The 18108-nt window shown below is 38.0% G+C and overlaps 1 protein-coding gene across 1 annotated transcript in view; it reads left to right on the top strand.

The window, feature by feature from the left end:
- The window catches only part of edem1 (ER degradation enhancer, mannosidase alpha-like 1), a 50328-nt gene extending 39517 nt beyond the window's left edge, over positions 1 to 10811 (top strand). Inside the window, exons 11-12 of the mRNA XM_039770748.1 lie at positions 4411 to 4593; positions 8282 to 10811. Coding sequence (XP_039626682.1) covers positions 4411 to 4593; positions 8282 to 8371 — 273 coding nt within the window. The 3' untranslated portion in view covers positions 8372 to 10811. The remainder of the gene's footprint in view (positions 1 to 4410; positions 4594 to 8281) is intronic.
- Positions 10812 to 18108: the final 7297 nt, after the last annotated feature.

Genomic DNA, 18108 nt, shown 5'->3' with positions numbered 1-18108 from the left:
ACGTGTAGGATTTATATCTTTGAGACTGGCTGGTGTTCTGCATATGTATCTAGAGCAGAATTTTCACAGGCTTTGATGGGACCCACAATGTTGCTAAATTGTAAAACCTAGGTTGCCATGTACAGGAATCAGAAATTGAAGGTCAACAAATAATCCATTCAGCCCAGGTTAATGAAATTTCTACCTTTTAATGTAACCTTAGAGTTAATTTCCTTGCTGCAGTGTGCCTGTTGTGCAGATTCAATCTGTATAACATCTGCATAATCAGACCATATCTGTCGTCTTTGTCTAGATATGGGCCACATCACTCTCCGTTCATCTTGACCACTGCAGCCTCTTACTGGCAGAGGTACCATCATGCTCATTTTTAACCAGCCAAGATAGGTGCACATCGCTTCCCATCCCAGGTCAGACCATTTGGTCCCTGTAGCAGCATCCGTCAGGTTCAAGTCATTATTTGCCTTCATAGCAGTTAGTGGTTCAGCACCTACACGTTTTGGTGGCCCTCATCAGGCCCAATGCTCGTTCCTGTCCACTCATGTCTACTAATGATTGGTGTTTGGCAATACCACCTCCACGTAGCATCCGATTTCAATCCTAACTCTTCATGTGTAGCCCCTTCTCTGGTGGAATGAACTGCCCACATTCATCTGAGTAGCTGATTTCCCAGCGTATTTTAAGAAACATTTGAAGACTTTCCTGTTTTGTGAATACCTTTCTTACTGCTGGTGGTTTTGATGCAAGATTAAGGTGAGGCTGATGAGTTTGGGGCTCTTTTTAATGGGTGCTTTAATTTTAAGGTTGTGTTGGTGATTTTTGTGACATAGTGTTATAACACCTATTTAAATACAGACCCACCCTAAGGGATGTTGACCTCATTTGTGAATTGCTTTGGATAAAAGTGTCTATTTAATGAATAAATGCAAATGTAAATGTAGGGTGGTCATTGTAGTCAAGATGGGTATTAATGTGCTCAAACTTTAGAATAGTAGATGTCTTCAACATAATTCACACGACATTGCAGATTTCTATATTTGGGAAATAAAATTTCTGTTCTTCTTGAAATTAAATGTATTGTAGGTTACCAGGAATCTAGCTTAGTATCACGTTTACTCTTTAATAATAAATTATTGAGTGGTGACCTGACACTTTTGAGTTAGTAGACAAACAGCACACCAAAACTCCACATTTTGTAGTAGCCCACCAGCATCCATACCAATGAAATTACTTTGCAGCCTAAGGTATAAGAGAGCCACATTTGTTTTAAGAATACGTTTCCCCCTCTCCCTTCTCCGTTATTATCTCTAATGCTTTGGACACAAAGGAAAGCCACTACCACCTTCAGCACCATCTTTCCTGTCCCTTTTGCATTGTCTGATCTGATTACTTGTGTCTAGTGCTTAAGTAATATACGATGATAAAGAACAAATATCATTAACGAGTCTAAGGTGTGTCTACATCTCGGTGGCTGTTAATACAGAAAGCAAGCTAAGCGGTCACCATCGCATGTCTGTGAAGTTATTCTTGTTTTGAAAGTAGTACCTCCCGATCTGGCGCTTATTGAAGCAAGCCTCATGTTGCTTTTCCATTTACAGTAATATAAATGTGTGAAGTTGGGTGTGCAGTTACAATGCAGGAGAAGCAGTAGCTCCACACCTAATGTATGCATTGCTCTCTTAGTTCATTCAGGTTCTCTGAGTGAATTTCTAAAATGTAGCAAAACTCTATAATCTTTTTAGGGCTCATACAGATATTTTTAATTATATGTTCAGATTAGTCATCTGACGGTTCTGCTGAACTATTGGACATGGTGTGATTGAACTTATGTAGTACAGAGAGAAATGTATTGTTTTTTTTCAGTAATATCTGTAAAAAATAATAGGTGTCACAAACCAACTTAGTCATATCTTTTTCAAGCTCTCAAAAATGAGTTGCATTATGGGTTACAAGAAAAGAAAATACGAAAAACACAAACTAGAGCAGCATATGAAGTTAAAAAAAATATCCACACTTTTGTGTTAAATGCGTTTGGGCCGACTGTACAGCTTTCCTTGTGCACTTGTGCACACATGTAGTGTGTCTGGACTCACAGTGGTAGCATTTCCAACTTGGTCATTCAGTTCCTCTTCCTCTTGTTGTTTTCTAGGAATAAACATGGTTGCTTATGTCTCAGTTTGCACCAAAGAAGGAGCAGTGATCCACTTTTTATAGGCTTGAAGGTGCATCAGGGGCCAAAATCCGCAGAAGGCTTCCTGAATAATATGAAGACGACTGTATTTCACTATGGGGGAATGTTTAATATATACGGATTGACAACCGTTAAGCACGAAGAAGGAGCAGAACACCTGTCCACCTCCACTACCATGCAGATCCATTTCAATGATTCTGATAAACCGATGAGGATTTCTGCTCCTGTTACAGACCATAAAGAGTGGATCACTATTCGCACTGCGACCACAGACGCACCATGTTTCCACATATGCCTAGGAAAGGCTATGCAGCCAACCCAAACAACATCATCACAATAGTGCAAATAATTGACTTGCTCTTGACAAAATATTTGACTTTTGTCACATAATGCCACCAAACACCATATTAGAGTTGGGTCTGAGATAATTTAGATACATTAGAAGTCTAAAGCAGAATATTAACTCTTTCGGGGCCGATGTTGACTGTTCTCGAAATTCAGGGGTAGAGGACGGTAATCGTCTGTAAACTTATGACAAAACTCGTCCTTACATTTAAGTTTTGACTCTCTTTGCTAGAAAGAAAGTTAAGTAGCTTTGTTGCTTTAACCTCAATTCCCTGCGTGAGTAGTGAAGAGCAAACAACCTCTAAAATGGCATTGACATCGAATATGAAAGTGAGGTACCAGTATCAGCTGACCAGTCCCCAGCTGATCGTGGTGTCGAACACGTTTGTGTAGCCAATACGCCTACAGCAGCCTTCGCCTGGTACGACCATCACTTATGATGACAAAAGGTACACACCATATTGCGTCACACTATGACTGCCACCACCGCCCACCTGCTGTGCGAAGGCAGCCAGCCCACCGTGCACTCCTGATGGCCATCGAGATAACACTGCCACAAGAGATGCCGAACATGTGCCAAGAGCAACCCCTGCATGTTTTATGTTGATCTATGTGTGAAACCATTGCTTTGTGCTTTTCAGAAAAAAATTTTTTTTTGGAAAAAATATTGAGTCCTCAAAGCGTTAATACAGTGAGACCTCTGTTCATGAGCGCCTCTGTTCCCGAGTAATCCAGTATATGAGCATTTTTCCATCATGAAATTTGTCTCCATACACGAGTAGGTGCTCGGAACTTGAGCGTTTTCCAGTACGATCAAACATGTATGGCTTGCACTGTGCCAGTTAGACAAAGGAATCTTGAGTCGGTCTGAGCCCGTTCTTATCCGAATTAATACGCAAGGTATTTTATTGTGAACACTTTAGCAGTTTTTTTTGTGTATTTTACTTTTGAGTTATGAAAGTATATGACGAGCATGGCGCCAAAGAAACCATTAAAGGATGCACCCATGAAGAAATTAGTGAAAATAAGCATAGAACTGAAAAAGGAGATCATCAAGGAACACGAAGACGGTGTTCGTGTGGGTGATCTGGCACGCCAATATGGCAAAGCAACATTGATGATATGGACCATTCTTAAAGAGAGAGAGAGAGATTCAAGGGTGCCGATGTGGCATAAGGTGTTCAAGTGTTAACGAAACAAACGCCTAAAGCAATCAATGATGATGAAAAGTTGTTGCTAGTGTGGATAAACCAGAAACCATTAGCAGGTGATGGCGTATTCGAGGCGAATTGCATGCTGATCTCATTAAGAAAACCCCTGGAATAAGTGTGTCAGAAGTGGAATTGTTTAAAGCGATCAGGGGATGGTTTGAGAAGTTTAAAAAAAGAAGTGGTGTTCAGAGTGTCATAAGGCATGGCGAAGCCGCGAGCTCAGATCAAGTGGTACCCCTGCACAAACTCTTGCCTTATATGTAACTTTATTATCTTTATATATAAAATAAATAAATAAAAATGCATTTATTGACCTACCATATACAATGTATGTTTATCAACAGTTCTTTGTTGTGGAACGGATTAATTCAATTTGCATTATTTCTTGCGGGAAATTCGAATACGAGCATTTCTGTTCACGAGTCACTTTCTGGAACGGATTAATCTCGTGAACCGAGGTTCCACTGCACTTGCTTGCGTCTGATAATTCTGGTTGTGCAGTTTCCAGATATTTTGACATTTTGTCATTTTTAGATTGTATAAGCAGTTTTACCAAACAAAACATATTGAAAATTGTCTGGTGTTCTGTAATAGTTGTGATTGTCAATGTTTTAGTTGCAGGATGTTTTGCTAGGCTTCATTGCATATTCTTTGCTTTCCCTTCAGCTGTTTGATGAAGATAACCCTTTGCACAAATCTGAGAACAAATTCATCTTCACCACAGAAGGGCATGTGGTGCCAATCGACAAGAGGTTCAGGGAAAGGTTGTGGAACGATGTGTTCCCTAAGGAAGACTCATCTGATGAACTGGGAACACAAGATTTAAGGCCAGCTAATTCCAGCTCAAAAGTACGTGTAGTCGAGGGGGAAACAAGGGCTTTGGCATAAATAGAGCAGAACAGAACTAAATGACTGCATGCTGCCCGAGCTTTGCTTTAACAAAGTTTCTTAATCTTGTTTCTAAAGAATGTGCTTCATTTTAGATTTAGGCAGTAATAACTAGGCAGTGTTCACAATAATAATAATAAAAAAAAATGAATTCTGTTGTACGAAGATCAAACTAAAGCTCAAAATGCGACAATATATGTATGGAACCTACTGGCTTGAAGTCCAAATTTAGTTTTGTCTAGAAAACAATAAGCAGTGACAGTTCAGATGTTATTTCCTATTTTAGACACTTTTTTTTAATAGCCTGAGAGTTCATACTATAGTTTTGGTTTAATTAGATGGTTTGGCCAAATAATAAAGATGATATGCTATAAATCACAAATTTCTTTAAGCCACAACTGACTCGTTTTGTCACCATTGGAGATTACTTTGATGAGAACTGAACTGTTTCACATTCGTCATTTGTTAGTCACTTTGAGAAAAAGTCTGCTACTAAATATGTGTAAGGTAATGCAATTGGGGAATTACCGCAGGAGAAAATGACAGTTATGTGTTGTGTTTAGATCAGTTATACAATATTCCAAGTTAATGTGTAATTTAAACAGCAAGACATACCCTTGGTGCACAGTTATGCATTTTTTAGAGGCTGAATGTGATCCCATAATAACAAAACTCAAGCTGTATTGGACACGCTTCAGCTGACTTGCTTTTAAAAAAATGTTTGTAACTTATATAAAATATAAGTGTGTGTGTGTATATATACTGTATGTGCTGTATGTTCAGTGTATGGGTATTTTATACTGTACACTCTCTATCTATCTATCTATCTATCTATCTATCTATCTATCTATCTATCTATCTATCTATCGCAGTGTTTCCCAAACTCAGTCTTGAGGACTCACTGTGGCTGCAGGTTTTTGTTCCAACCAGCTTCTGTTTTTAATTGGACTTCTGGGCTAATTAAGTGATGTGTTATTTCACAAGTTCTGTGTTTTGGGAACAATATAGAAATTAGAAAACTAAGTTTGGTAAAAAAATATAAAAATATACATACATTTAAATGTATCAAGCTGTTATATGAGAATAATGTATTTTTTTTCTTTTTAACAGTATTTTCATCTTGATTTTCATTCAACATTCCAAGTATTCTAATTGTTTAATTAATCCATTATTTACTAATTAGTGGGTCTGATGCTAAAGTACTAGCAGCCTTTGATTATTCAGTGTTGTTTGCCTGGGCGTCTGCTCTGCTCGTTGTTAAAGGTAAGATACAACGAAATTGAAAACTGCACAGAGAAAGGTCAAAATAGAATGAAATCAACGAAAGAGAGTTAAGAATTTAAATCTAGAGCAAAAGCAGAAATATTTCTAAATGTCTTATAAATGTAAAAATCATGCTGCTGTGCTTTTCTGAATGTAGAATAAAAGAAAAAAATACCAGCTAATTAAATGAGATCAGTGATATCTGGTGTTGTCATTGATTAGGAATCTGATTGGAACAAAAACCTGCAGCCACAGGGGGGCCGCAGAACCGAGATTGGGAAATGCTGATCTAGTGCCTATAAAAGGTCTTCACGTTTTATTGTTCTAAAACATTGAATCACAGTGAATTTAATTTTACTTGTTTGACATTGCTCGGCAGTAAAAAAAGAAGACCCTTTAATGGCAAAGTGAAAATCGATCTCTGCAAACTAGGCTAGATTAATTACAAATATAAAGCATACAATTGTTAACGGCAAAATTATGGGGATTGTGAGTGAACAGCTTTTTTCAAGTGTATCCACAAATTCTTAACTTATAAAATATTCTATCTATCTATCTATATCTATATCTATATCTATATCTATATCTATATCTATATCTATATCTATATCTATATCTATATATATATATATATATATATATATATATATATATATATATATATATCTCTATCAAATTATATATCTCTACTAATAAAAGGCAAAGCCCTGACTCACTCACTCACTCACTCACTCGTCACTAATTCTCCAACTTCCCGTGTAGGTAGAAGGCTGAAATTTGGCAGGCTCATTCCTTACAGCTTCCTTACAAAAGTTGGGCAGGTTTCATTTTAAATTCTACGCATAATGGTCATAACTAGAAGCTATTTTTCTCCATTTACTGTAATGGAGTTGAGCTTGAATGCCATGGGGGGAGGAGTTTCGTGTGACATCATCACGCCTCTCACGTAATCACGCAGTACGTAGAAAACCAGGAAGAGCCACAAAAAGCGCTGAAGAAAACATGCATTATATAATTAAGAAGGCAGCGAAACAATTAGAAGCGAGTGAGTGACATATAAAACCATATTCAGTGGCTCACATGAACTGTCTGAATGAAATGAAATTCTTTTCGTCTTTGAAATGGAAATTGTGTATGCCCACAGAACATATTATAATACAGGAACTAATCGCTTCGTTTGTGGATGCCATTTTTAAATCATCTTTACAAATTGTTATTATTTGTGTGAGAGTTACTTTACTGATATTGAAAAGAATTAAATACAAACACGCCGATCAATCCCATAGAAGTGCGCCGTGCGTCACCCTCTCCCAGCCCACCTCTTTGGACTCTGGCGCTGAGACGTTCGCCGCCAGGCACGTTCTGACAGAGAAGTTTTATTTATTCGTCCGCGTGACTGTCGCGGAAACTGCCACCTTTATAACTTTTTTTTAATTGGCAGTACTTGATAGTAGAAGAGAAGAGGAAAACAGCTTTGCGTCTTTCTACTTTTTAAATGCGCCGAGCTGTAAACAATGTGAAGACGACCCCACCTTCAGCGGCAAGGGGTTGCGAGAACAGAGAACGGAGGCGCAGAATATTGGGCTCTTCTGCCGGGTCGAGAGCTTCACAGTTTCGGGTCAGCGTCCTCTCTTTTCGCACTGTGACACTTGGAGTGCCCCGTCGGCTCCTGGGAGAGTGGAAATCATTGTGAATGAATGTGATCGGCGCCATCAAAGCAAAACTCTTTGTAAATTACACTTCACGACTACTACTGTCCCTTAATGTGAGCTCAGGTCACTAAAATCACGTAACATTCAAGGTTGCTTTTGTGATTAATTCTTTTAAGAAGATGGAGGGTTTACATCTTAAGAAGATGTACCGGCCTCTTCATGTTAAGTTTTGGATTTGGGAATTGTTTGGACCTTCTGCCCATTAAGCACAGAAGGGCAGCGTCCACATTTCTCAGAATAATTTTTCTCTTAAATCACAGGCACGTAGTGCAAGGTTGTCGGGCAGAAATTTGCAGGATTGCATAGAAAATGTAATTTCTATAACACAGCGGTCGTGTAGCACCTTTCACAAGGGATTGGCTACCGAGAGATGATTCAAATGCATTTAAGCTGCTGTTAGTGCTACTTACCTGTTGTGTTATAGCGCCTTTAAAATGTACTTTACCCGAAAGCACTCCAGTACTGCTCAATGTCTTTACTTCTTACATGTTAATGTTTTACTGTTTAATAATTTATTTACTACATTTTATTTTTTTCCCTTGCACTCAGTGAGCGAAGCCACTGGGTAATCAGCTAGTATGATATAAATTGTATGTGTGGGACCATATTTGTGTCTGTGTGTGTGTGTGTGTGTGTGTATATAAATAAAAACATTTTTTTTTTTCTTCTTCAAGTGTAACCGAATTCCCGAAGAGCGGAAGTACTTCTTGCCTTTGAAGAGTGTGTACATGAGACAGATTGATCAAATGGTAGGATTGCTTTGACATGAAAGAAGCTGGCATTGACGGAACAAGAATCGAGTGTCCAACCTTCATCTGTGAATGGGAACCTCAAGCAGCAAAAACTGCAGCCCTGTGCTTTGTAAAGTATTGCTGATGAGCCAAGTTAAATCAGCATCCTCTTTAAATGTGTTTTGTAAAGTCCTGCTTCACATGGAAAGTATTTAAAAAGGTGGGCTGTGCTTTACAGAAGTGTAAGGCCTTAGCTGTTCATTCCATTATTTTTTTGTAAGTTGCAGCAGATGCAAAGCAGTATTTAGGTTTAAAAAAAAAATACAGAGATGAATGCTGTCTGGAGTTCATTGGTTGTTTCTTTTTGCATGGAGCATATTTTGGACTAAACATCAATTATGTTTCTATCTCTAAAAAAAATGCCTAGTTTTTGTCCTTTTTGTTTATGTCAGTTTTCAGCTATGTTTTATAATCTTCATGCCAAACTTAAAGACAAGTGTAATGCACATAAAAGATTTGGGTCTACTTGTAAGTGAGGCACTTGAAATTCTGCACGGTAAAAAGCTAACATTGAAATCTTTTTACTCAAGCACTCCTCACCCCTTTGTAAGAACAAAATCCTTGATTTGTGGAAGCCTAAGAGCCAAAAAAATGTTACCAAAGACCTGCATTACCCAGCTTATCTTTTTGGTGAGTGTTTATGATCTGGGTTAAACCTTATTTATTGTTGTTTCCTCCGAATTATAACGAAAACCAGAACAAAATATGACTCTTATCGTCAGGCCAGTGTTTCATCCACAAAATGGATTATACAGAAATGCTACTTTTTAAGTGTGTGTATCCATTTGTTTTGTATCTGTGTTAACTGATTTTATAGAAATACTTGATTATCACAAAAAAAGCAGGTTGTCTTTCTTTTTCACATTTCTAAAGGTATCTGTCATTTAATTACCTGGCAGATTTTAGGAAATTACGATTTTTTTATGTCTTGTATTGTTTACTAAAAATAATTTCTTTTGGCCGTTTTAGACAAGACGGGTCACTGTGATCTCTGGTGTCTTCCAAATCAAGATTTAATGAGGTCATGTGCATGCTGGTTTTTTTTTTTTTTTCATTTATTTTTTTTAATATAATTTAAAATAAGAGTTGTAGTGGTATTTATTATAGTTCTTGCAACTGATGAGCTGCTGTAACTATAAGACTCTCTGTCCTCTTTTAAAATAAAAAGATTTAATAGCTTTATAGTGACAGAGTGACGTAACCAAGCCACTAACTTAATTTTGCCCCTGTTATCTATTTTCTTCATTTTCGTTTGTTGCTGCTTTCCTGGTTTCGATTTTCTGTTAGAATTTTTGTCTCCTAGTTTGTTCCAGCAGATGTCCAGTTGTCTTCCTGCCTGCCATGTGGCCTCCTTTACACTTATTGCATATCTTATTTTGCCTTTTGTTTTCGTGCCTTGACGGATGTCTTACAGATCTTTTCCTGCCCACACATGCACTCTTAGGAAACGTAACCGACATGTAATATAATTGTGTGTTGAAATTGTTCACTGTGCTGTCACATGAAATCCCCATTTTTTTTTTCTTCATCCTTTCTGTAAATAGATAAGCAGAGCAGAAAGATATCTTGGGGGCATTGTAGATAAATTTGAACAAGATTGCAATGAGAAAAGCCACCACGAGAATGTGCGAGGCACCCGTTGAAGCTTTGCATAGAGAGTCGTGTTAAGTGTCTGCCACTTCATGTAGTTGTTGCCCTCTGAAAGCCATTGACTAATGTGTTTTCCTCCCTTTTTCCATTTTCATTATTCTCAGTCGTGAAAGGAATTTTGTTTATTGCTGCTCCAATATCCTCCCTGACCTCAAGTTCCTATTAGATTGCTACAGCAGATACTTAGGATTTGTCTGCCTGAGTCGTCGTATGTGCAACACGGTAAATGTTTAGGCTCACCTTGTGGCACTTGTAAAGTGTGTTTTTAGTAGTTCACTTAACTAATAGAAATGCGTTGATTGCTTTTGCATACTGCCTTTTAAAAAGTGCACGTCTTAGAAAAACATTTTGTTGACAGCGAGTCGTGCAGTGTCACTGTTCTCTTTGCAGATGGCAGCCCATGCTTTAGTGAACCCACTGAGTGTGTCACAGTATTCTCTTAAGTATTGTCGTTCTTCCTGCTGCATTAACGCCCTTCCCGGCAGGATAAAACCTTTACGTTTGCAGCATCGTTTTTTTGTATTACAGCTCAATTCTTTGATGTTGGTTGCCTACATAACATGAAACATGCGTTGTTATCCATTTAAGTTGGTATTTTATAGTGTGCTTCCATTTTAATCAAGTCTTGTACTTTGGGTTTCAGAGACCTTTAAAGTTCGCTCTTTGTAATCACAAATCACTGATTCGATTGATAGTCATCCTTGTGGTCGATGACACACACCTTTTTTTTCTTTTTAATTATTATTTTGCAGTCAAGTTAATACGAATTCACATGTTTTTATCAAACCCCTACCTGAAAGCATGAGCAGACGTGAGTTTGCAATACAGCCTCCATATATTTATTGTAATTTGTCATTTTGACGTTCCATTAGCTGAAGGTGGTCTTTTATTTTATTAGTTTTGTATTTTTTTTTAAGCCCACAATCTGAAAATTGTGTTTTGCTCTTCAGCTGCCATACCACCCGAACTTATTTAAGACTGGTGTAGTTAAGTCTGCCATTTTTTATTTATATATTATATATCATATATAAAATAACTATATACACATACACATACAAATATATAATATATATATATATATATATATTGGATGTGTGTGTATATAGATACACATGATTGTACTATATATATATATATATATATATATATATATATATATATATATATATATATATATATATATATATATATATATATATATATATATATATATATATATATATATATATATATATATAAAAATAGTACAATCATGTGTCAACACCACTTGGGAAGAATAGCCACCTTTGTTTGAGAAACCCTGTTCATATGTTTCTTTCTTTCTTTTGTCTATTTTGGAGGTGTCAGTTCATGATCTTGCTAATTAAATTGCATTCTGAGAAGCTGCTTTCTTCACTGTATGATATAGTCGTCCAGTAACTGCAGATCTTGTAAAAGAGAATGAAACAAAACATAGAACTTCTATACAAGTTAAACCTGTATACTTAAAAAGAACCCAGTGCATTGTGTATATAAGCGTGGGGCTGGTGGTCTTCAATACATCCACCCCCAATGTGAATAACTTTTTTTTTTTTTAATTTTTTTTTATTTTAAGTATTGTGTTTACAAAACATTTTGTTATCAAACAAACTGGTAACTGTGCCTTCCTATCATGGGCAAAGTATTAACATTCCTAATAATGTTTGTTTAAAATAACCTTGTATATATGTGAGTGTACAGAAGTGTATGCTGGGCAGTGTGTGTGTATATGTAATTTTAATTAAACTCAGGGAAGGTAGAAGAAGAAACAAAAGGACTAACTTTACATTTTATACCAAAGTACCTCGAACAAAATAACAAATACAAAGAAGAGACATTTTTAGGAAGCGTATTGCTGTTGTGCGTCTTTCTGCATGTGCACGTCTCCATGGTTGCTAGTGCCGCTCAGAGCTGGCACTTCAGCTTTGTTTCTTTATATGGAACTTCGGGCTAACTTTTGTAATAATCTCCTTTGCTGGGGAAAAATGCAAACTAAGAGTCGTTCATAGCAAAAGCTGCTTCTGTCTTGAGCAGTGAATGCCTTAATGTAACATGTCTTGCCCTCAAAGGGCCTAGCTGTGTAATGTTCAGAGCTCAGGTTTTACAAAATTAAAGCCAATGCATTCTGCGGCATATGTTCCAGTTTTATTTTGGCCCCCTCCGTTTGTATGGATTGTCATAAAGTGGAGCTGTCTCTCTCTGTCTCACACACACACACGGGAAATATTGTCAGGGACTTTGTGGAAACCTTGTCACATCTTATTGAGATAAGCACAAGGCAAGTTGTTGTAAACCGTTCTAGAATCTTCCGGCTTTTTTTTTTTTCTTTTAAAAAGCGGAGGGCGTCCCCATGTTCTAATGTTGCAACTTTTCAACCGGTTCTGTTACGCAAGTGTGGACCATTGTTAGCCATTCGTGTTTAATTATTCTACAGGTCATAGAGGAAGAATGCTGGCAAAATTCAGGGACTCGCCAGTGCTTATGACGCCGTTGGGACACTGGAAGGTTCTCATAGTTGCTGTTTCCAGTTTCTTTATAGTTAGTCTGCTTTCATAATGCATTAAATGCAAAATCATCATTGGTTTGGGGGGCAATTTTTAACTAATCATGTGAATTTGTGTTTATTTTGAATAGATGAGACATGCCAGCATTTATTTCTCTTTTTAATGAATACAAACTGTCACCTAAAGTGCCATTCCTCCGAATGAATGAATGTTTGTCTGTAGCTTCTGAATTTCTCTGTGATGGAGCTTTGGTCCCCATTGTTCTAATGAAACATTAAAGTGCAATACAGTTTGTTAAAACTGAAATGTGTACATTATTGTCTTGTTTGTTTTTATTAATTTAAGTGATGTTTGTAAAAAGATTGTTCTTTAATAAAAATTTAGCATTGAACATGTTTCTGAGGTTATTGTTAATGTTTTTTGGATTTTTTTCTTGGAGTCGTTTTATTTCTGATTCCAATAAAGTGCTGACAACCCTGGTTTTGCCATCGATTTAGAACACTGCCAGATCTCGTTCAGTCAACGTCAGGATGGTGAAGCCAGCCCTACTAAGGTGGGCTTTGGTATGTGTTTCTGCACTGTGTGCTTATTTTAAAACGGAATGATTTGTGTTTCCAGATGACCAGTTCTTGTTTATTTTAAGGAGAGAAGAATTGCGTTGTGAGCACTGCCCGCTGTGAGGATGCTGTGGAAACTCGACTCGCCATCGGGACCTGCAGCTTCCTGAAATAATTTGAAGAAAGTCCGGCTCTTGTGCCAGTCACCACTTCATGAAGCTCACCTTAACTGTCATGACAGGTGCTGACGGAGATCCTCATTTGCTGGTTAGTTAAGGTTCAAGGTATTTGTCCTGTGTGCAAAGTTTTTAAGGAGTGTCTTACTTGCATGAGAGGAGTAGAAAACAAACACAATATAGAATAAGCAGGAAAAATAACACATATAAGTATGCTGAGAAATTAGGGTTAGGGTTAGGGTTTTCTCCAAAGCTCACTGTTAGAGAACTGCACCAAAGATTGGTATCTTGGGGGGTCACAAAGTCTCCATGACAACTATAAGACGTTATCTCCATGCCAACAAGCTGTTTGCGAGACACGCAAGAAAAAGCCTTTTCTCGCCAAAAATAACAAACATAAAAATCTGGAGTTTACTAAGTGGTACTGGGGCTTCATCTGGGACCGTGTGCTTTGGTCAGATGAGACTAAAATTGAGCTTTTTGGCAACAGACATTCTAAGTGGGTCTGGTGAGAATCCAAGAATGAGTATGCGGAAAAGCACATCATGCCCACCGTAAATAATGGTGGGGGATATGTGGTGCTGTTTCTCTTCCAGTGGCCCTTGGAACCTTGCTGGGGTGCATGGCATCATGAACTCCTTGAAATACCAGGACATTTTAAATCAAAATCTGGTGGCCTCTTTCAGTAAGCTGAAGATGGGTCATCATTGGGTCTTCTAGCAGGATGATGACTCTAAACATATGGCAAAATCTACACAAAATCAAGCTCCTTCCATGGCCATCTCAGTCCCCAGACCTCAACCCCATTAAAAATCTGTGGGGTGAGCTGAAGATGAGAGGACCCAGGACTCTGGACGATCTAGAAAGATTGTGCAAAAAGGAATGGTGAAAAATCCCGGTCTCTCCGTATTCTCCAACCTTGTGAAATGTTAGAGGAGAAGATTAAGTGCTGTCTTGTTGGCAAAAGGGGCTTGTATGAAATATTAACAGCCGGGGTGCCAATTATTCTGGCACACATGATTTCATGTAAAAAATGTATTTCTTAATGTGGGATTTATTTCCCAATGAATAAATGTACTTTAATTAAAGGTGGGATTTTTCTCTTTTTTTGTGTTGTGAGCCTATATTTGTTTGGGGAAAAAAAGAATTTATTGGAAGCTTAAGAACATATCTTAACCAGGGGTGCCAATAATTGTGGAGGGCGCTGTGTGTGTGTGTGTATATATATATGTATGTGTGTGTGTGTATATGTATATATATATGTGTGTGTGTATATAATAAATATATATATATAATATATATGTGTATGTGTGTGTGTGTATATATGTGTATGTGTGTGTGTGTGTGTGTGTATATAAAGAAAAATATGCACGCAAAAATATTTTACTATAAAAAGGAACCACTTTTACATAAGAAAAAACCCAACTAATTGTGAAATACAATAGGAGCCATGTCATAGTTAAACCCACAATTAACGTCTAAAATGTTGTTCCCATAAACTGAGAATTCTATTGAGATTCCCATGTGAGTCCACACAGATTACAAAGGTTGATTTATTTTTTTTCAGATTTTTAAAGATTACAACAATACCTGTAACCCTACCAAAATATAGAGTATGATTGCCATCAAAGACTGTTTATGCAAAGGAGGAAAAGAAAGCAAAGCCAGAGAAGATGTCCAAAAATGAATTTAAAATAAATATAACAAATCTAATATTAGCTCGCTTTGTGAACTGTTCATTCCTAAGTCTGTACCAGAGATATTGTGGAGGCCTGGAGGAGCCTTTGGCATTTTTAACAGTTACCAGAAGTTGTTTCCTTGGGTCCCTGACTCTTCCACGTGATAACAATATGTTGGCTTGCGCATTTTGAGGCAGAACTTTTTCAGCAGTGCACAGCATACAAATTTCAAAAATGAAAAGAAAGGTTAAACATAGACAAGACAATTCATGAAGGAAATAGAGGATGGTGACAAAAATGGACACACTCATGAAAAATCCCCTCTAGAAGACGTTCACTTTGAGCACTTTTGGCCACAGGCTCTTTCCACCACAGTGTACTAAGAAGCACCTCTGGGGGTCTTTTCTGCCTCACTGCTATTGGCAGTTCAGTGCTTCCTCCCAATGTACTCGTTAAGTTTATTTTAAAATGTCAGCACAATTTAAATTTATTCATCAATTGATTATTTATATTATTTGTCCTGTGAGTCTGTATTTTTTTTTTTTTTTTAATGTTCCTGTTGCTGTATGTATCTGAATTACTACTTAGGATTAATAAAGTTTATTTAATCTAGTAACCTGCGGTGGACTGGCACCCTGCCCGGGATTTGTTCCTGCCTTGTGCCCAGTGTTGGCTGGGATTGGCTCCAGCAGACCCCCGTGACCCTGTGTTCAGATATAGCAGGTTGGATGATGACCGACTGACTGACTGACTAATCTAATAACTCTCTGGTATTAATAGAGCACATTGCCGCACCCACCTCATGGCAAACCACCAAAAATTAGAACTCGAGCGCAGCCGTCTAACAGGTGACACATCGGCACCACACTTGCTTGAATGGCCACCAAGTTTTCCCTGCAAGTTGAGGGACTTGCTTGCAGATTAGCGTCATACCCACGACGGAGTGATTGCAGTTTAAGGGCCTTGCTCAAAGGCCCAACAGAAAAATCACTTCTGCCATTTATGGGATTTGAACCGGCAACGTTCCGATGTAGACAGAATGAGTTAAAATATGGAAGTAGAAACCAAAATCGAAACAAACCTTTAGAAAAAAAAAAAACAATAAGAACACAACTTTAAGAAAGAGCATATAAAAGAGGCTAGAGGTGAAGTGTACATCACCCCTACTAGGTAAATACTGGGCAGAAAAATCTTGAGTGACAGAGACAAACAGCAGACAATGGGAAGCACGCAGTGCATTGAAAACAACATCGGGTGACAGACTCGAGAAACGCACGTTAGGTTCATTCATGTAGTTGTCAGAATAATCAGCTGTTGAGTGATCTGTGGATAAAAAACTGTTCTTAAATGTAGTGGTGGGAGTGCTAAAGAATCTGTGCAGTTTGCCTGAACAGAATGGAAAGAAAGTGACAGTGCAGGATGGATGATATTGCTCTTTAATCAGCTTCTTGTTTGCCCTTCTAAGACAGAGTCTGTGATATTATGGTGGCCCCCGCCTGTTTGGGGGTTCCAAACACAAAACCCAAGTCACATGAGAATACAATATATATACCTGTATGTAAATGTATATGTATATGTATATGGTAACAAACTTAGAGCCAAACAGAAGAAAGGTTTGGGGTTTTCCGGCCCCGTATATTGTCTACAATCCAGCTCCTAATAAACGGAAACAGTCAGAACAGAAAAACGAAATAATTGCATCTGCGCGACGCCATACTAGGCGTCGGTGGCCATTTTATATGGGAGGAGCCGGAAGTGGAGGAATGCTGGGAAGAAGGCGTGAGGGATGCCGGGACTGGTGACGTCAGGGAAGATGGCGGAGGAAGGGCAGAAGTAGACGCACTGCAGTATAGTGGCTCATGGCGGAGTGTCTTTACTTCTGGAAAACAAAGGAAAAAGGTTAGTACCCCGCCATTCCCCGCCGGCGAACGTCTCTCGGTGTGTTTTAAGGTCCCTCCGCGGCCTCCTAGTCGCGCATGCGTGACTATATATATATTATTATTATAATAATAAAAATAAATCTTGGAAGAAGACGAGGCTTTCTCAGAGAGACACTTTCATGTCCCGCGAGACGAGTCTTTGTGCCAAGAGATTTAACCGTGACTGGGGCCGGAAATAAAAGACAAAGAGTAGATGACAAAGTAGAATGCCGTAAGGAATTCAAAAATGTTGGTGTGATACACATGCAGAGCAGGTTAGAGATAATGGAAGTATGAAAATTCGAAAATCTCCAAAAAACGATAAAGATCGCATTAGCGCAAACAAACAGATGGGTTTCATTCTCTCAGTCGCATTCAGGATCCCACCCTATCCCCCCATCTGACACTGCTGTTTTCACATAAAGACGTGCTATAGCTCTGCACTCTGTAGGAAGGAAGTAAATAAATCCAAATAAATAACATTTTGGACGGTGTATGTGCCCTAAAAAGAAGTCTGACTGAATTCTCGTACCAATGCTTGTGAACTGAAGTGTCTCGGTGCAGTTTTCATGGCATTACACTTGTATTTTTTGAGCATGCCCGTGTTGCTCAAACACAGGAAGCTCTGCATTGTACTTGTGAGTTTCTTTTTCTTCGGTGATAGTCTTGAATAAAAGTGCACTTGTTTTGTTATACTTGTACATCAACATTTATATGTTCCATAAAACCTAGGTCGAATGTTATTTACTTCCTTTCTACAGAGTGCAGAGCAATAGCGTGTCTTTATGTGAAAACAGCAGTGTCAGATGGTGGGGGGGCATAGGGTGGGATCGTGAATGCGACTGAGAGAATGAAACTGAATAAAAAAAAAAAACCAAAGCTAACCTTTACAAGTATCATACATTTACACCAGCTGTTACAGACTGAAATCGAATGTATGTTTTTATTCTAAAATGGTAAGAATAAAAGCAGCTGACTTCTCAAAACGGACTCGTTGAGGATCAAACCCGTGAAGTTTTGATTACCAGTCAACTGCTGATACCGTTACGCCACCGAAGCAGTCGTAGTAAATGTGTGTCAATGTCACACCCTAATGCGTGTTGTTTTTCTGCTGTTATATTTTTGAATAAAAGTGCACTTATTCTGTTGTATTTGTACCTTTTGTGAAAGCGTTTTTGATATTTGGACTTCAGGCTTCTCACATTAT

Source organism: Polypterus senegalus, chromosome 12 (genome assembly GCF_016835505.1).
Source record: "Polypterus senegalus isolate Bchr_013 chromosome 12, ASM1683550v1, whole genome shotgun sequence".
Lineage (NCBI taxonomy): Eukaryota > Metazoa > Chordata > Cladistia > Polypteriformes > Polypteridae > Polypterus > Polypterus senegalus.
Note: the sequence above shows the minus strand (reverse complement) of the source record. Positions and strands in the feature narration are given on the sequence as shown.